Source organism: Vulpes vulpes, chromosome 14 (genome assembly GCF_048418805.1).
Source record: "Vulpes vulpes isolate BD-2025 chromosome 14, VulVul3, whole genome shotgun sequence".
In the NCBI taxonomy this organism is placed as follows: Eukaryota; Metazoa; Chordata; class Mammalia; order Carnivora; family Canidae; genus Vulpes; species Vulpes vulpes.
Window position 1 is genome coordinate 86,639,664 of NC_132793.1, and position 20,083 is coordinate 86,659,746.

General features: G+C 39.2%; 2 protein-coding genes and 1 long non-coding RNA gene across 10 annotated transcripts in view; 1 reads left to right on the forward strand and 2 right to left on the reverse strand.

Annotated features, from left to right (window-relative positions):
- The window catches only part of ENTREP2 (endosomal transmembrane epsin interactor 2), a 443,586-nt gene that overhangs the window by 130,009 nt on the left and 293,494 nt on the right, over nucleotides 1-20,083 (reverse strand). The window contains exon 1 of one of the 8 annotated variants that reach the window (XM_072737079.1): nucleotides 5,607-5,793. The exons of the other annotated variants lie outside the window; for them this stretch is intronic. The gene's annotated coding sequence lies outside the window, so the exon portion shown is untranslated. Of the gene's footprint in view, nucleotides 1-5,606; nucleotides 5,794-20,083 lie in introns of those variants that run through there. 8 annotated transcript variants of the gene reach the window in all.
- Nucleotides 11,707-13,356, reverse strand: NSMCE3 (NSE3 homolog, SMC5-SMC6 complex component). Its single transcript, XM_026001986.2, has one exon. The coding sequence runs from the start codon at nucleotides 13,211-13,213 to the stop codon at nucleotides 12,353-12,355; it is 861 nt and encodes a 286-aa protein (XP_025857771.1). The 5' UTR covers nucleotides 13,214-13,356; the 3' UTR covers nucleotides 11,707-12,352.
- On the forward strand, nucleotides 13,471-16,715 carry LOC140595458 (uncharacterized). The gene is made up of 2 exons (XR_011997073.1): nucleotides 13,471-13,607; nucleotides 16,567-16,715. It is a non-coding gene; the product is annotated as an uncharacterized lncRNA (long non-coding RNA).

Genomic DNA, 20,083 nt, shown 5'->3' on the forward strand with positions numbered 1-20,083 from the left:
TCAAATAATATAGAAATGAACTAGTCCACAAAGTTTCAAAATGGTGCTCAGAAATAATTGTTAAAAACATTGGGACAGCAATCTACACAGAAGCCAAGAAAAGAGACTATTGTGAGACACAGGTGGTATTCAACAGTATAGAAAGTTGAGGAACACTAGAAAGTTGAGGAACAAAAGGGATAAGATTTTTTTTCATGTTTACTCTTGAAAAAATTGTGGTAAAATACGAAACAAAAAGTTTACCATGTTTTAAATTATTTATTTATTGTGATTGAACATAACATGGAACGGACCACTTTAATGGTTTTTGTGTGTACAGTTCAGTGGCATTAAGTACATTCACATTGTCATCAGCCACCATCACTGTCAGTCTCTAGAACTTTTTCATCTTCACAGACTGAAACTCCATGCTCATTAAACACTAACTCCTCACTCACTGTTCCCCTCAAATCCTGGAAACCAGTAGTCTACATTCTTTCTTTATGAATTTGACCACTCTTGGGATTTCATATAAGTGAAACTGTACAGAATTTGTCCTTTTGTATCTTTTTTTCACTTAGCATAACATGTTCAAGATTCATCTATGTTGTACTATATGTCATGATTTCCTTCTGTTTTAAGGCTAAGCACTAAAAGTATAAAACTCTTAGAAGAAAACATAGAAAGCTTTATGGCATTGGATTTGGCAATGATTTCTTAGATATGGCAGGCAGCAAAAGAAAAAACTAGGTCTTTGATCCATTGTGAATTATTTTTTTGCATATGGTATAAGGTAAGAATCCAACTTCATTCTTTTGCATGTAGAAATACAGTTTTCCAACACCATTTGTTGAAAAGATTGTCTTTTTCCCATTGAACGATCTTGGATCCCTGGCCAAAGATCATTTGACCGTATTTGTGAGGGTTTATTTCGTGGCTCTCTATTCTATTCCATTGGCCTATATGTCTGTCATTAACACTAGTAACATGCAGTTTTGAGTATTGTTTTACAAAAAGTTTTGAAATCAGAAGTGTGAGTCCTCCAACTTCGTTCTTTTTTGAGGATGCTTTGGTTATTGGGGGGTTGCTTAAAATCTCATATGAATATTCGGATTGGTTTTTCTCTTTCTGAAGACAAATGTTGGGATGTTGATAGGGATTGCATGGATCTGCAGATCACCTTTGGCACCTTTCAGCCTATTAAAATATTAAGTCTTCTAATCCATGAGCATGGGATGTCTTTCCATGCATTTATGCATTCTTTAATTTCTTTCAGCAATATTTGATCATTTTCAGTGTCTTTCACCTATTTGGTTAAGGATTGAATTCTTACCATGTTATTGCAAATGAAATTATTTCCTAACTCCTTTTTTAGATTGTTCATTGCTAGTCTATAAAAATGCAACTGATTGTTGTACTTTGATTTTATATCTTGCAACTGTGCTGAATTCATTTATTAATTCCAAGAGTTTTTTTTTAATGGAACCTTTAGAGATCTACCTGTAAAATCATGTCATCTGTAGCAGAGATTATTTTACTTCTTCCTTCCCAGTGTGGATATATTTTATTTCATTTTCTTGCATAACTGGATTTTCAATACTACGTTCAACAGTAGTGGTGAATGTGGGCATCCTTGTCTTAGAGGAAAAGCTTTCAGTGTCTCATCATTAAGTGTTAGGTCACCTGTGGGTTTTTTTATATAGTGCCTTTACTATGTGAAGGAAGTCTTCTGTTTCTTGCTTGTTGAGTGCTTTTACCACAAAAGGGTGTTGAATTTTTTCAAATCCTTTTTCTACATCAACTAAGATGATCAATCTTTTTTAAAAAAATAATTCTGTCAGTGTGGTACATTACACTGATTTTCATGTATTTAATCACCTTGCATTTCGGGAATAAATCCCACTTGGTCATAGTGAAAAAATAAGATTTTAATTTTTTTATGTAAACAAGGTCATGACATTTATTTTGAGACCATACACCTTGACTCTATTCTGCTGTTCTACCTTTTCCGTTATCCTTCTAGGGCACATATACTATAGGCATTGATTCACAAAAGGTGGAGACCTAAGGTTGTTTTAAACCTCAGATAGTCACAGACTTTGCATGCTCACGCCAGGGCTTTTTTAACAGGTCAGATCTTTAAAAACAATTTGATTTTTTTTTTTTTTTTTGGTGCCATGTGCCAATAGCCACACCTATACTTGTTTTCTAGGTATACATCTTAGATTTGCTATATATATCCTATCATGTTCCTCTTTCTCTCTCTACTTGATTGTGTACTTTCGGTCTTCATGTATTTGATGGACAGACTACATTTAAACTCTTTCTCTCATCTTGTCCTTTAAAAAAATAGAGACATCCAACTCCTAGTTAAACCTAAACCGCTTTAATACATTCATGTGTATTGACAATGGGAGTGACAACTATACCATAGATTTGATTTTTGCCCCAAGAATGTGGTTTAATTTGCTTTTGTAACTCAGTTTTATTTTTCATTGGTTGGTGATTCAGAAGCACTTGCATATCCATACACTTCTGGATTCTCTGTATTCTATTAATCCCTGAACATATACCAGCCAAGTGTCTTCCAATTTCGTCTCTTTCCTAAAAATTTTGCTAGATGCAGCCACAGGCACCAACATTCATGCTACTACTGCTGTTTTCTAACTTTAGAATTACAGGTTCATTAGGTGTATAATCTGCTTCTTCAAGTTATCACAAAAGTCGCTTTCACCAAAGAGATTCCATTATACAACATGTATGGTCATCTTTCCAACCTCCTCTGAATCAGGGTAAGATTTCTGGATCAATTTCTGGACCAATCAGGATAGGATAGGTTAAAAATAACTCTAAAATCTCAGTGGCCTAACACAATGGAAGTGTACTTTTTAATTTTTGTTATATAGCAAAACAGGTCAAGTGGTTTTTGCCCCAGGTTCACTTAGGCACTCAAGCCAGTGAAGGCTTTACTTTAGCAATGCTCCTACAATCATTTCAGCCATGGAACTTAAAGTTCCTGCCTGGAGATGTCACATGCAATAGCTGTTCACATTTCATTGGCCAAAGAAGCCACATGACCACGCTCTACATCCAAAGGATGGGGAAGTACAGTCCTACCATATGCTCTGAAAAGAAAGAACTGGATGATTTGTGAACATCCCTAATAACCACAACATCCATATACTGCTCTTATACTGTAAATTCCCTCTGTGTTATCCAATCTAAGAACATGAAGTATGGCTCCATTTATGTTGATGACTCTTATTTTTGTCTTTCTCCCATCCCTATCCTACCATTATATGAACAACTGTCTGCTCAACATTTCCACCTGGATATCCCAGAGCTTCCTCATAATCACTTAGCACAGAAAATCAAAATCAGGAAAATCCTCCTGAAATGTTGCCCAACTATCAGCATCACCAGTCTCCTTAATTTCCCACATTATAGGTGTGAGATGTCTTTCACTCATCCTTCCTTATTCTGACTGCACCCAATAAATCAGCAAGTCCTACATAAGAAATCTTGCCATCTCTAGTGGTGCTATAATTTCAATGATCATCATCTTCTCCATGGTGGCTTTTCTTTGTTCTTCTTGCCTCTGGTCTTGAATCCCTGGACTCTGGAACCAGAATTATCTTATTAAAATATGAATGGATTATCAAGAGTAGAGTCCTCTGTTTTATTCACTGATGACCTCAAGACCATAGCCAAGCATTTGATCTATATTTGTTGAATGAGTGAATGAATGAATGAATGTCACTCCTGTGCTCAAAATCCTTCAGTAGTATCTCTCTGCCTTAATAAAACTCCTTGGCTTGGATTTCCAAGACCCAATAAACCTTGTAAATGGCTGACCTGGCCTTTTCCTATTTCCTCAGCCTGTCCCCAGCTTTTCCTGCCACACCCTCTACCATCTAGCCATAGTATCTCTTAATTCCTGAAAATCTTCAAGTTTCTGTTCACGTTATTTTCTTTTCCCAAAACTGCATGCTGCTTTGCCTGATTCTTACTCTTCTCTAAGCCATCATCTGATATTGACCTCTTCTGAGAAGCCTTCATCGACCCCTGTAGATGAGGCTGGATTCTCTACTATAGAAGCAGAGATAATGTGTATCTTGCCCACTGCTGCATTCTCAGCAACTAGTTCACAGCAGGTGTTGAGAAATGTTTACTGAATGAATACAAGGTTATAGGGAGAAATCCATAGGCAGCAGCTGCACAATGATCAAAATGGAAATGAGTATCTGCAAGAAGCAAGGCAGGGAGGAAACAATGTCACTGAAGATCAGCTTGACAGTTCATCAAACACTTATTGCATATATGCCAAGCAGAGGGCAAGATGACTAAATGTCAGCTCTTATATGACTATGCAAAAAGGGATTAATGGACCATTCATTAACTCCTTCAGCATATTTTGAGCCTCTATCAGGAGCCAGATGCTGTAAAAAGTGGTGTGGATGCCAAAAGAGATAGATGCAGACTCCCCTCTCTGGTCAAGGTCCAATAAAATCACCCAGACTCTAATCTGACTGCCCACAGTCTGGTATATTTTAGGGAATGACTTTGACCTGGGAAAGGTCCTTTGTCTTTACATCGTCAGAGATCAGTACTGCTGCAATGGCTCTCCTAGACTCAATTTCAAGTGTTACTACAAAACCAAATTAATTTGTGGACATGGACATCAAGATATGGTTTTAGTCCATAGTAAACTCTTCTACTTAGATTTTCAAAACTTTCTGTTCAATCCCAAGCAAGCAGTGAACACACATTTTGGTAACTACAGAGCTACTGATAATCTGTAGCAGAATAAATTCCATTTGGAGTCCATTAACTTTTTGGCCGTAGAATAGGGAAAAACTATTTTGAACATCTGAGACCAAGACAAAAAAAAAATTAAGTTATTAACCATGGATCTAAATATTTAGGCAGATTATTAGTCTAACAATGAAAAAAATTTTAAACCATAAAAGCTAATTAGTCCTTTAAAACATATCTTTTGAAACAAAATACACTGGGATATTAGTAAATGAGATAGGAAAAGGGGTCTGAGCATACAATGGGCTAGATGTAAATGCAGGGCAACACAAGGGGAAAAAAATCCAACAAATGATGGCTTGAGTTGTCATAAACTCAGTAATTTCTCATAGGAATTGGATTCTCCGAATCCATGTTTGCTGCCTTCACAAATGCCAAAACACAACTGATGACATTTAACTATAATATCTCTCATATAAGGGCAAGAAACAATGACTCATTCTTTCCTTAAAAAAAAAAAAAAAGTGCTTAGGGGCACCTAGGTAGGCTCAGGGGTTGAGCATCTGCCTCCGGCTCAGGGCATGATCCCAGGGTCCTGGGATTGAGTCCCCTTGAGTCCCCGCATCAGGCTCCCTCCTGGGAGCCTGCTTCTCCCTCTGCCTATGTCTCTGCCTCTCACTCTGTGTCTCTCATGAATAAATAAATAAAACCTTAAAAAAAAGTGCCTAAAATGAAAATCTAAATTGCCAAATAAGGAAAAGGCACTTTTAAGTTTTAGAGGGTACTTGTGTAGGCCTGCTATTTCCCAGTGAGAAAAAAAGGAAAGCTCACAAAAGGTACAAAATGAGATTAACTACCATGAAAAGACTCACCAGTAAACACAGTGATTGTGTTGCTCTGTTATCATAAAAGGTCAGCTCTTTCCTTTAAGTTTACCTTCCAGTTCATCTTTAGAAATCAGCATGTTTTGCAGTCTTCAAGCTGTCATTACACTAATTCTATATGGCTTGTATGTTCTTTCTTCATATGGCCTAACATTTAAACCTTCTCAAATCTCTTCTTCCCATATAAAACAAAACAAATAAAAACAGATTTACAAATGTGTATGGAAGCTCACTGTATTCCCTCATCTGCCCTTAGGGCTAGACAATTTATAACCAGAGAACAGGATTTGATACTCAGAAACTCTGGAGTATCCCAAGGCTGGGCTAACTACAACAGAGCTCTGAAATGGCCAACTTAGTACTTGTTCTGTTAAATAAACGGGAAGGAAATAATGAAAAATCCTATTTTTCTCATCATGTACTCATAATAGGATCTTTCCAACAGTGACAATTCTCTATACAGTTATGCAATAGGATGACAAGGTTTTATTTACATGCTCAAAGTAAAGCTATATGCTGATATAAACCAAGAATTCGTATTATATTTAAAACACTAGAGTTTGCATGAAATCTCAAGGAGCCCTGAATAACCAAAACTCCTGGCCAAAACTGGCGCTTGGAGTATAACCAAAAAAAAAGAGTGAAAGCAAAAATAATGTTGAGACTGCAAAAGCGAATATAAATGAAGATGCTAAAGAACTATTTTTAAATCAAAGGAAAATACTAAGAAAACTTTGTTAATATATCAGAAAATAGATGAAAACATTTTCTAGAAAATAAAGTGACAAAAAGTAATTTGAAGAGAAAACCTGAACATCCCATTAATGAAATAAAATCAGTAGTTCAAAATCTACCTACCAAAAACTCCAGGCCTAGAGCCTCTTACAGATGGGTTTCTTCAAAACCTTCAAAAACATGCAATCCTTCTCTAATATGGCAAAAGAAAAGCAGCCCAACCATTTATGAGAATGGAACAATGTTTTCTATTTCCTGGGCAATTCAGTGCTAAAGCCATGAAGTAGAACAGAGCAAGATACACGTGGGAGGGGAATGAAAGGCAAGGAGCCCAGGAAGGAGCTGGAGCCCAAGCACTGAGGTGGGTGTAAGCCCAAGAGGGCAGCTCCTGTGGGATGTCAGCTCGGCACTAGGGAGTAAAGGGCTCCCCAGGTGGGAGGGTGGGGCAGTCACAACAGGAGACTGGTTACATATAGGGGGATTAATCAAATACACAGTATAAGGATAATGGGATGAGTTACTCATTATCGGAGAGAAGATAGGTACAAATAGAGAGAGGGGGGAAAACCAGAAGAACACTGGTATTAGAATGGAAATGACGTTATCAATATAATCTCAGAATTTTCAGTAGATAATAGATCCAAAAAGTAAGGAAGTGCTCACAACGGGGGCATGCTGAAGACATACAAGTCAGCTTTAAAAGGTTTCCACTGGCCAAATTAGAGATGATTTGAGTATCAAAATAAAAGTTTATAACCCATCAGTCTACAGAGATAAAAACAGACAATGAATAAATTAAAAATTTGGTGCAAAATATTTACAAATTCTCAATAACAGGAGAAATTGAAATCTTGTGCCACTGATAGGATCCAAAAAGAAGCATCACTTCCTGATAGAGATGCGTAACTTGAATCTGATCATGAAATAGCAGACAAACCCCAACTGCAGAGGTTCTACAAAATAACACCTGCAGTCCTCAGGCATCAAGGTTATAAAAATCAAGGACTAAGGAACTGTTTGCAGATTGAAGGAGACTAAAGAAACATCATAACTAATGCACTCAAAAAAAAAAAAAACTAATGCACTCAAATAGCTTGGAGGGATAAAATTCCTTGCACTGTAATTCCTTACAACTTTTTTAGGTATTAAATAAAAAATAAATAAGAAAATAAAATAAATAAGTGCAATCTCAAAGCCAGTAATGCAATGCAATATAGGAAAAAAATTTTTTTTTAAGATTTATTTATTTATTTATTTATTTATTTATTTATGACAGACATAGAGAGAGAGAGAGAGAGGCAGGGACACAGGAGGAGGGAGAAGCAGGCTCCATGCCGGGAGCCCGACGTGGGACTCGATCCCGGGACTCCAGGATCGCATCCTGGGCCAAAGGCAGGTGCCAAACCGCTGAGCCACCCAGGGATCCCCACAATATAGGAAAATTATAGGCTAATTCCCCTTATGACTAAAGACATAAAATTTATAAATTTTTAGCAAATAAAAAAAATTGTTTTAAAATGTATCATTCACAAGAATTTGTCCCAGGATTGTTAGATATCAGAAAAACCGGGATCCCTGGGTGGCGCAGCGGTTTGGCGCCTGCCTTTGGCCCAGGGCGCGATCCTGGAGACCCGGGATCGAGTCCCACGTCGGGCTCCCGGTGCATGGAGCCTGCTTCTCCCTCTGCCTGTGTCTCTGCCTCTCTCTCTCTCTCTGTGACTATCATAAATAAATAAAAAATTAAAAAAAATATATATCAGAAAAACCTATCAGTGTTACTACCCTAAACTATACCAAAAAGCATACTGAACTTACAGAGTAAAAATAAAAATTGAATCACATTAGATTAATAAAGAGCAGGATACAAATTTAAAAAGCTATTCATAATTTGTCAATACTACTAAGCAAGCTAGGAATGGGGGAAATTTAAAAATACAAGTAAACATATTTATGGGGAAAAAAACTAAAAGCAAACATAGTTGGTGCAGAACTTTAAAAATGATTCTCTTTAAAAATCAGGAACAAGGAATCAGGAACATCCTTGAAACCTGTTACCATTTCATTTTATGGGACACCTGGGTGGCTCAGTGGTTGAGTGTCAGCCTTCAGCTCAGGGTGTGATCCCGGGTCCTTGGATAGAGTCCTGCATCGGGCTCCCTATGGGGAGCCTACTTCTCCCTCTGCTTATGTTTCTTCCTCCCTATGTTTATGAATAAATAAACCTTTAAAAAGTTTTTTAAAAATCCTACTTCTTGGGATCCCTGGGTGGCGCAGCGGTTTAGCGCCTGCCTTTGGCCCAGGGCGCGATCCTGGAGACCCGGGATCGAATCCCACGTCAGGCTCCCGGTGTATGGAGCCTGCTTCTCCCTCTGCCTATGTCTCTGCCTCTCTCTCTCTCTCTCTCTGTATGTGACTATCATAAATAAATGAAGATTTAAAAAAAAAATCTGATTAGAAAATTCCCCTGCTTAAAATCATCCATTCACTGAGAATAAAATCCTACTTTAAAAAAAAAAAAAATCCTACTTCTTTTCAGTAATGTATTGCAGTTCCAGCCAATGCAAAAAAGACAAGACTAAAATAAAAGGTATAAGAATTGGAAAAGAGAAAAAACCCTTACATTATGATGCTATAGAATTATAATAGCATGATATTGGCAAAGGGATAGCAAATAAATCAGTTTATTCCTAGCCAAAATTTATTAATATTGGATATATTAGAGAACATATTATAAATCAGTATGGATAAACTATGAAAAGTTGGTGCTAAGCAATCCATATAGGACAAACATGAAAATTACACCCATACCTCATATCATATACAAAAATAGATTAAAAGCATTAAATGTGAAAGTCAAAATTTTTAACACTTACTAGGATTATGGAGATTTTTTAAAAGCACTACACAAAAAACATAGCCTTTAAAAATAAAACAGCAATGATTTTGACACATTAAAATTAAATCATCTGTAGGACCAAAAAAAAAAAAAACACGAATAGTGAAATGTGACAAGCTATTTGCACTAGATATAATAGATAATGGATTAATATGCAGAACATATAAGGAAATCTTACAAATAAAAAATAGAAAAAGCAGAACACAAAATAAGGCCAAAAAAAACCCCCCACACAACAGAAGAAAAGAAAAAATACTTAACGACATTAGTAAACAAGACAAGCAAGTTAATATTACAATAAATTATCACTGCATACCCACAGTAGAAGTGTGGTGATTTGGAAGAACCGAAGTTTCATAAGGGGTGAGAGGGTCGGTCAGTAAAAAGGAACTCTAAAATGTTGGCGGATTGTAACTTAATACAAGCTCAAGAGCAATTTGGCAGGCCCCTGGATTGCTCTTAGTTATTTCTGGCTAGAGAAACTCAAGCATGTGTTTAAGGAAGCACTATACACTGTGGGCAAATAGCTAAAAACTGGAAAGAACCTCTCCAATCATCAGGAAACGGATAAACTGTTACTTTTTTCTACAGTAAAGAACAACTACAATGAATACATCAGATCTTTGTGGGTAAATGTGAAAAACAAGGGGAGTTAAAAGAGCAAGTTGCAAAACAGTACAGTATAATGCCCCCTATAGAAGTCATAACATAAAAGCTCACAAAATACTACTATACATTGTTCACCTATATATATAGTAAAAGTGTTAAACCCAACAATGGAATGACATCCACAAACTTTAACACCTCTGAGAAGGGTAAAAAGACTTAAGGGCTTCATCTGGCCTGTAATGTTTTACATTTTAAAATCCGAGGGCGCCTGGCTGGCTCGGTAGGAGGAACATGTGACTCTTGATCTCAGCATGGTGAGTGCTGGCCCAAGTTGGGTGTAGAGATTGCTTAAAAGAAATAAATAAAAATTAAAAAAAAAATAAAGAATAAAATCTGAAACAAAATGGTAATTCATTATAGGTAAGTTATTAACATCTCTATGGAAAAGCATGAGAGAAGAGATGTGCCTCAGACATAACTGATAGTGGGTTCTGAGTAATGATAGTTTTCACCATACAGATGAAGATACCAGTGTTAAAACACTCCAGAAGGAAAAACAGTCTGTGAGGTAAGGGACCAGTAAGCAGGATGCTCAATGACGAAGTAATTTATACAATGAAATAAAATTTAAGCCAAGAAGAAATACCTTCAAGGACCAATTACATTCCATTGATGAAATAAATGCAAATTCCATTTCAACAGAATGAAATAAAACTCACTAATCTATCACATTCTTCCATTCCACTGCACCATAGACTCTTCTAGTTGGCATTTAGTCCAGGGTTTATCAAATCCAATTTTTTTTAAGCTAAAGTATTTATTTCAAGCTCATTTGAGGGTTAATTTGTAGAACTTTCGCAAACAATTACACTTATTTACCTGCTGAATAATTATTTGTTGAGTCCCTGAATATAAACAGCATTTTGCCAGAGGCTATCGAAGGAAACCAATGGGAAGAAACTAGGAGCTCTTTCCTTTGGACTCCTTTAATCCATGTAACAAACTATGATATAGCTACTGTTTTTTCCATTTTACAGATAAATTGAGACAGAGAGAATTTAAAATCTACCCCAAATCACCATGCTGACATAGCATGAGCCCTAATTCAAATCCCACTTGTCAGACAACCTCAAAACCCACACCCTTTCACTATAGTTAGCTCTCAAGCCCAGGGGAGATCTTATGTCTCGCTGTCCGGCTCTACTTTATGTGGGCTATACTGACTATATACCATGAGTTATGTTTTTCCATGGCACCACACAATAGGCTAGAATACTGACATAATTTTGAACTAGTAACTCCTACTCCGTGACTTAGAAGATAATGAGAAAACCTGGAAAAAACACATTTAACTGCTCCAGACCAAGATTAAAAAACAAATTTAAAAAATTAAGGAACAAATTAACAACTAAAGTTCGTCCACACCAGGCACTGCACCAAGAACTTTACATATACTTCCAATATCTAATTACTACATTATCACACATAGCATGAGCATCATCAACATATTTTACAGGTGAGGAAACATCTGTATACAAGTAAAGTAACCTGCCTAAAAGTCATATAGCTAGTTATGTGAAGCCAGGAGCTGAACCCAGGTAGTCTGATTCCCAATTAGGCAATGTTAATCACAAACAGTTCTGTCAACTTTTTTGAACCCAGTGAGAAATGTATTTTCTATTTTACATCGTTATCCAATATGCACACACATATAAAGGACCAATCTCTACAAAACACTATTTGGCTTAATAATACGTAGCAAGGAAAAAAATTTTTAAGATGTTAGTTCTGAGTCACGAAATTAATATCTCATGAACCATGACGGAAAAACGCACAATATTTAACTGCTTCAGAGATATACAGCATTTATTACAATTATAGCAGCAAAAAAGGGGAAGGGACAAAAAACTAAATAGAACTAAATGGTCAGCCACAGAACTGAGTGATAATTACGAGTACCAAAAAAGTGCTATTCAGAGAAAATACAATATGTACATTTGCTTACATCATGCATAATACTTATATACGGGAAATATATAAATATTTCTTCAGGTGAAAAAGGATGTAGACAATTACATTTCTATTTTAATTTATACAGACTTTTATTTTAACTTACAAACTGGGTTAGTTAGGAGACCAAATAATAGCCACCTCGCTTTTATTTTCTTGGCGCCAAAGCAATTTACTGATGTGTTCCTTTTTTTAAATACCTGTCCCAGATCATAGGACAAAATCTTCCAATCAGTTGCATAAAGCTAGCAAAATCTTTATGCCAAAACATACAGGTCAAACAAATCAAAACAAAAATCCTCTCCTGATTGTTCTTAAAAGTGGGTCCAAATAACTTACAATATTAAAAGAGAACAGAAGTTTTGCAAACACGTCCTAAAGCCACACACATTTAAGCGTTACAGAAACAGGCTCCCTCCCACCCCCTATCCCTTCGCCCAGAGCCTTGGACCTTCTCCAGGGGTCCCTCTGAAAGCCTGGAACTTCAAGAGGAGGGGGCTGGGCCACCTGTCTCAGGTCTGGCTCTGGCCTCCTCATCTGCCAAAGCCTCACAGTACTGTGCTGGCCAGTCCTTGGGGTCCTGATTATGGACTTTGGCCACAAACTTAAGGACTTTCATCTTGCTGGTTTCCAGGTTGGTTCGGGGCCCCCACTGGAACTCATAGTCTACAGGATCGGTGTGGGGTATCCGCCGGTACTCCAGGTAACGCTGCCGCACAAACTCTTCCGTAATAAGTTTCTTTGGGTCCCCGAAAACCAAGTGCTTCTTTGTGGGGTACACCCCTAGGCGACGCAGGAAGTCCCAGACCTCCGTTTCCTTGATGGTGTTGCCCTTCATAAAGATGAGACCCAAAACAATCATGAGGAGGCCGGTGGTGGGCGTGCCCTGGTCGCCTCTCACCTCGGCATCCTCCTCCACCGGCTCCAGGGTGTTGATGAGGATGTAAGTATTGCTCTTGGGTTCCAGCTCCACCAGCTTGTACCCGAAGACGTACTCGAGGCGCTCGGCAGCCAGTCTCAGCAGGTCGGGGAAGATGTCCTTGTAGTCCCCAATGACGTGCTTCAGAATGTCGGTGCGCTTGATCGGGATCTTCTTCTGGTCCTTAATCAGCAAGAACTGCACCAGCTCGGCCACCTTCAGCTCCAGCTGCTGCTGGGACCGGGGCCCCACCTCGGGGGAGGCCTCGGCCCGGCGGGCGCTCTGCGACGCCGCGCCCCGGGCCTCCTGGGAGCCGCCCGCCCCGCGGGAGGTGCTCGGGGCCTCCTCGGCGGCGCCGCGGCCCCAGTCCTTGTCCCTGTCCGCCTGGGAGCTAGGGCGGCCCCGGCTCCTCGGCTTCTGCAACATGTCCCCGGCGGCGGGAGCCGTAACGGGCAGCACAAGCCGCGGCAGCGGGGCAGCGGGGAAGCCGGGAAGCCAAACGCGGCGGGAATTGTGGGTTGGCGCGCAGCGCGTCCCGGCGGCCTTGGGCGGGGCCAGAGCGGCGCGAGCGGCGTCGCGGAGACCGCGCTTGCGTCAGAGGAGACTGCGTGCCGCGTCACGATGGCTGCGCGCTGCGTCAGGGGCGTCTGCGCGGCCGGCGCGTTGGCGGAAGGCAGCGGCGTCCCGGCGGTGACTGTGGGCCTGGTGTCCGGGGTCGTCCTCACCAGACCCCGCAGATAGAGACTAAGAACCAAGGCTCGTGGGCGAGTGTGCGCAGCCAAGCTCAGGACCACACGGGCTCGGGCAAGTACTGCAGAAAGTGAGTACGAAGAGTCTGAAAATCTGAAAAATTTTTAGGGGGAGCTTACTTAAAAGTCTGAGTGTGGGGGGAAAAGTAAGGCGAGGGGAGGAGGAGGAGAGCGTGGAAGTGAAGGAAAAGCATTTCCTTCCACACGAAACTACGCAGAAAGGATAAAAGACCCAGCTGACCGCTCACTTGGCTCGCCCTGGCCACGCCTTTCCCTCGGCTGCGGTCCAGAACCTCCAGAACGTTCACCACCAGTTACTTTCTGTCCGGCCCTTAAAAGAGTTTATGAAACACGAATGTTTGGTAAAAGCCGGCTTGCCTTGCAAGCAGGATTTCTAAGCACGTTTTCACCCTTTCAGTATTATTATTATTATTTTAAGGATTTTATTTATTTATTCGTGAGAGACGCAGGAGGGAGGAGCAGGCTCCGTGCGCGGAGCCCGATGCGGGACCTGAGCTGAAGGCAGATGCTCAACCACTGAGCCACCCAGGTGTCCCTTTTTCAGTATTTATGGTCGGTGCATTCAGCTGCCTCCTGTGGGACAACCAGGACAAAACCACACAAAGCATGTGCCAGTGAAGTCTTGGCTTACGTCTTTTGGAAAGCACTTGCACCTGTAAACTGCCTTGAGCCCAGGATCACCATTTGCACAGAAACGGCCAAGAAGAATGCTACAAACAGAAACGTGCTGTCTCAAGAGATTCCCATTTTAATTTGGGGCATCACTGATCAAGAACTGGAATAATGTGAATCTCTTAAATTTCTTAATTTTTAATATCTTAGCCTGAAGGCTCCGTGAGAAAGAAAGGAGAACCCAGGGGTATCATTCCTTATAATCTGTGATGTCTGCACTTTGTCTATATATTTTTAATTGTGCAGCTCTAATAGCCAACAGGAGTCATTTCATTAACTCAGACCATCTGCAGCCTGCTGCCATCACTTCTACAGATCTTAGCAAATGTGTTCATTTTCTATTTACAGACTTGCAGAGAAGAAACAATTTCCTACTTTGTCTTTTTAAAGCTGCCCAGAAAGTGGGAACACTTCAAAGAACCAAATCATATTGAGTTCCTCTTTAATGCAAATATATTCAAAGGAAAGCAATTCAAAACACATTATTTGAATAATAGCACCAAAACACAGCCTTATTAAAATTTCATTAAGTGTTAGTAACATAAAATTTTTGTTTGTAATTCAATATGAAAATGCAATCTGATAATGGCAGTGGGACTGTGAATCTAAATGTAAAATGATATTCTGTGTTGTGATGCAAGTATGCAAATCTGGCAAACTATGAGTAATAACTTTCTGTTCTACACAAGATCTAACAATATATCCTCAAGCATCAATCTTAATGACAGAAGCCTACTAGGAAAAACAAATATATCAAAGCATTCATTTTTTTATACAATGAGAAAATTCATCTTCATTTTCCTTACAAATATGGACTTCTGTTAAATCTCCTGCAATCAAGAATTCTGCAGAATTCTCCAAAAGGATCATTTGTACCCTGAGTTAAAAAAAAAAAAAAAAATCAACAGATAATAGAGAAATGGAAAATGAGATGAAAACCATTGTTAACAATTAGGCTGCATTTTCAGCGTAAATGTGCAGTATCCTTCAGCAGCATTTTTACTCAGCAGATTGTCATACTCAAAATAGGTCAGAAAAGACAACAGTTAAAACTACCTCTCTACACTGTGCCCAGAAGAATGCAGGTGATAAAAAATACAGACATCTAATAGTATTAGAATGAAGTTTAAGCATCACATGGAGAAGTTACCCAGCCACCCTCCATTTCAGATTGACATGGAAAGCCATGGATGTTTAGGGAAAAACTGTTATGATGATGGTAGTATCAGCACTAATAATAATACATGTAAACAGCAGCTCATGATTATTACAAAGGTAACTGTAGGTCAGACTCTGTTCTAAGTGGTCTACATGTATTACTTCATTTAATTACCACAACAGCCCTATGAGGCCTGTGTGTTTACTATGTTTCTCTTCTCACAAAGGAAGAAACTGAGGCATAGAGGGAAATATTAACTGTTTTGGGGTCTTATAGCGAATAGGTGGATCTGGTGGTGGATCTGGTTTTGAATTAAGACTGTGCCTGCCTCCAGGGATGCTTGGGTGGCTCAGTGGTTGAGCGTCTGCCTTCAGCTCAGGTCATGCTCCTGGGGTCCTGGGATTGGGTCCCCAATCAGACTGCCCTGCAGGGAGCCTGCTTCTCCCTCAGCCTATGTTTCTGCCTCTCTGTGTCTCTCATGAATAAATAAAAATAAGACAGTGTACCTCCAGACACTGCTTTTAACCATATGTTGAAGCAGACAACATAATATGAGGTCCTTGAGAAAGCAAAGGTCAGATGGACCTACAATTAGAAACCTGTGTGACTTTGGGGGAGCTACTGATGTTCCTTTCTGTTTCCAAATTAACAAGATGAGATAGTACTCTCCTTATCCAGAGGGAATACCTTCCAAGACCCTCAGTGCGTGCTTAAAACTGCAGACAGCAATGAATCCTATATGTACTATGCATACATATGTACTTAGGATAAAATTTATCGGCGCAGTAAGGGATTAAAATAAAAAACCAATAATAAAATAGCACAATTATAACAGTATATCTAATTAAAGTTATGTAAATATGTGTCAAAATGTCACCCTTCCTATGATGTGAGATGATGAAATGCCTATGTGATGGGATGAAGTGGGGTGAATGACACAGACACTGATGTAGCCATTAGGCTATTATTGACCTTCTGAGAATATGTTAGAAGGAGTATCATCTGCTTGCAGACCACAGCTAATCAAGAGTAACTGAAAGAGTGAAAAGCAAAACCACAGGTAAGGGGGGGGCTTACTATAATAGCCCAGGCATCAAGGAACTAATGAGATACGTTTGCCAAGTACCTAGCACAAGGTTGGAACAGGGTAGTTGATAACAATTTGCTTCTTTCCACAGGATTTATGTTAAGGAAAATATCTCAGGACTCTACGAAGCTGTATGTAGAAAGATGTTTACTGCAGTGCAACACTTCTACACACAAAAATGAGAGAAAGGTCTGGAAAGAAACAAAGTGCTATTAAAGTTATTTTCTTTTAAAAATGAAACTCAATGTTGATTGTCTTGCTTAAGAGATAAATGAGAAATATATTCTCAATGATTTTAACTTCACATTGACACCATGCCATAGCAGTTACACACATTCAAATTTTCAGTAAATTTAGTGTGACTTGAATATGACATTTGTGATTTTGTTCAGCCAGTGAAGTAACAAAGACAGGTAGTTTAAAAAAATTTTTTTTCAGCTTATGTTAATGACCTAAACACTTTTATTACTAGACTGAAAAGGGAAAAAAAGAAAAATTCTTGAGGCAAAAACTAAGCTAGCTAAGATTTCAAATGTATTGAACAAAAATGCTTCCCAGTTACCACTTGCTCTTTAGATGTCTCTGAGTAATTAATTGCTTTATTTCATCTCCTTGGTAGCAAATGACTGCCAATAAGCTCTAATCATCTTGATTATCTACTGGATTCTCCTCTTCATTCATTGGTATTTTTTGCAAAACCAGGGAAAGGTTTTACATTTTCTGTCAGCAACCTAGTGCAAAAAGCAGGTAAGGGCTTTCTGGGTAGAAAAGCAATGATAAAAGGATGCAGCCACAGTATATGAGCAGCTTCACTGCCTTTTCCAGTGAAAGAAAGTGGGACAGTGTGCTGCATATGAGCGAAGGAGTTGGAGCAGGGGAGGCAGATCCTGTTGTGGTGAGTAGATAGGAAAAGGATTCCGTATACTTTAATGGTTGCAATAAAATCCCTTGTGTCCACTCATTTGTAACAAAGATACATACAAGTTAAATCACACAATAGGACTACTTGATAACACTTTGTCCTTCAAGCAAGAATACTTTAGGTGGCAATAGAGCTTTCCTTGGCTGGTAGAAGGGGGTGAAGAGGTATAGCTTGATGAGATAGCTCCTTTCAAGCAGTGCAGCCATTTGGCCCAGAAATACCTTAGACTCTCTTTTCAAGAAATACAAATCTTCCAGTTACCGAGGCTAACTTTTTACTTAAGAAAACCATTAAGGTCTATTAGGTTATAAAATTACACATAAGGTCTCAGTAGTGGCCAATAAGTTTCTTCTTGTTTGCTTGGTTTTGCCTCTTGTTCTGCATCTTTTCCCTTTACAAACTGCTTCTTCCCATCTCTAAGAGACCTTGGTAAGGCTCTACCTGAGTGCATGTGATTCAGGCCAGACACAGTGACTGGTTTAGCAGTCCAGTCGGCATCCTCCAAAGGTTCACATAAGTTCTCTTTTCTCCAAGCTAACAAGCTCAGTGGTAATGTAAACCTAGCCACCTTTGCCTTTGCTTGGGTGTAGCCTGCTTCATGGTGAAGCCAACTCAGAGATCTAAGAGATGAAGAAACAGTCTTAATGCTACCGTCCGAATTCCTGGATCCTGAGTTCAAGGTCAGACTCCTGGGTAACTATTTCCTGAAGCAAGTCAGATCTTTTGCTTTATCTGCTTCCAGTTGATTCTCCTCACTTAAAACTGGAAATATTCTGGCTAAACAGTTCCAAACCCAATTAAGCAGGAGAAATGAAGGTAATAAGGAAAGAGACTTGGTTTCAAGAGAATGGAGCTAGACAAAGTTATTACCTATAAAGTTGCTGAATGTAATGAGAGGCACTCTGAATATAATTTGATTTTTTATTGTTTCTTGCCACGTTCTATGGTTGAAGAATGCACTTAATGATTTTAATTGCTGGCAATAAAGCCAAAGTAGAAATCATGAAAGACTTTTTCCATATAAGAATGTACATATGAGCTAATCTGGTGATTTACCTCTGCAGAAAAAAAGTTTCAGACAATCTAGAACATATTTTAAAGTATTTGTTACTCTAGTTGTTTCTCCATATGTAACAAAGTATTTTCCCACAGGCCACACCATTCAAGGTGACAGAAGCCTCATTCTTCTAGGTTTCATTTTAGAACAGAGGTATACTCACATGGCAAGGGTACCAAAGAGGAGAATGGACAAGGCTAATACTCCCAAGAGAGGCAAGACAGATAAGTTGTTTTGAGAAAACTGAACAAATTGAAATGGATTAAGAATAAAAGATGAATGAGAAAGAAATATGAAAATATGAGGGCAGACAAGATAGATCTCACATGTATGTATAACTGGTGCTCCTGAAGGAGACAACAGTCATAAATAGAAAACCAGAAATAATACTCAGAGGTACTCTAGAGATGGCTGTAGGAGTCCTGGCGAGATGGTGGGTAGACACAGATACCATCTCTGATCCCCTCTCTTTCCTTGTTCCCCCCCTTGAACTAAATCAACAACTAAAGCAGGTATGCATTCAAGGCTGGAGAATACACAAAGGCCATGGGTTCTCTAACATCTGCAAAGGAGAGAGGACAAGGCTTCTTCCTCCTTGAGTTGCAAATGAGAGCTTAGGTACCTGCTAAGGAGAAGGCCTGCACACTCCCAAGGCCTGGGAAGACTCAGGATCTTGTGATACTTTGGATATTCAACTAGCAGAAACCCATGTCTCCCTTCTGAGAAAGCCTACTGCTGCCATCTTTCTGAGAGTAGTCCGTCTTTCTGAGAGTAGTCCAAGTGCTTGCCCAGGCTGCTGACTAATTGCCCTTAGAGGAAGCCTTACAGACAGGTCAAAATGCTATCAGGCCTTGAGGCTGGGAGAGGCCTTGAGGAGTTTCAAACATTCTGAGTCTGGACTCCAAGAGGCTGCTTCACAGTACCTCAGGAGACCCATAAACAGTGTGTTCTTTTATTCACGGTGGTTCATAGAAGCAAAATCTGCTGTGCCAGAAACTTCTGAGCCTCTCACCACTTGCCAGCCTACTTACCAGCAACTCCAGCAGCATGATCTGTAGAGGAAAGAAAGAAGTACAGAACCTAGCACAGGTGAAATAAAACAGCTCATTAGATATCCAAGAATTCAAAGAAGCAGTAAGATTGACAAAAAGCTACACTGACCAAGAAAGAACACCCAGATTAATAAAATCTGGAATGGAGGGGATATTACTACCAATCTTGAAAAAAATTAGAATGCTGTGAGCACTAAACAGCTGTATACCAACAAATTAGATAAATCTGGTGAAATGGAAGAGTTCCTAGAAAGACACAGATTTCAAGAAGAAATAGGAACTATAAATAAACTTACAACAAAGGAAGACTGAATTAGTAGTTTAAAAACCTCCCACAAAGAAAATTGGTGGTTTCATTGGTGAATTCTACCAAAATTCTTTTAAAAAGAATTAAGACCAACTCTTTACAAACTCTTCCAGAAAACTGAAGAACGAATTCCCAGCTCATTCAGAGTCCAGTATTACCTTGATACAAATCAGACAATGGCATTACAAGAAACTACAAACCCAACATTCCTTTTGTTTTTTCCCCCAACATTCCTTTTGAATACAGATGCAGAAATCCTTATCAAAATAG

Bases quoted from the DNA above. Each gene is read 5' to 3' on its own strand.
- NSMCE3 (XM_026001986.2), bottom strand. From the start codon at position 13,213: ATGTTGCAGAAGCCGAGGAGCCGGGGCCGCCCTAGCTCCCAGGCGGAC.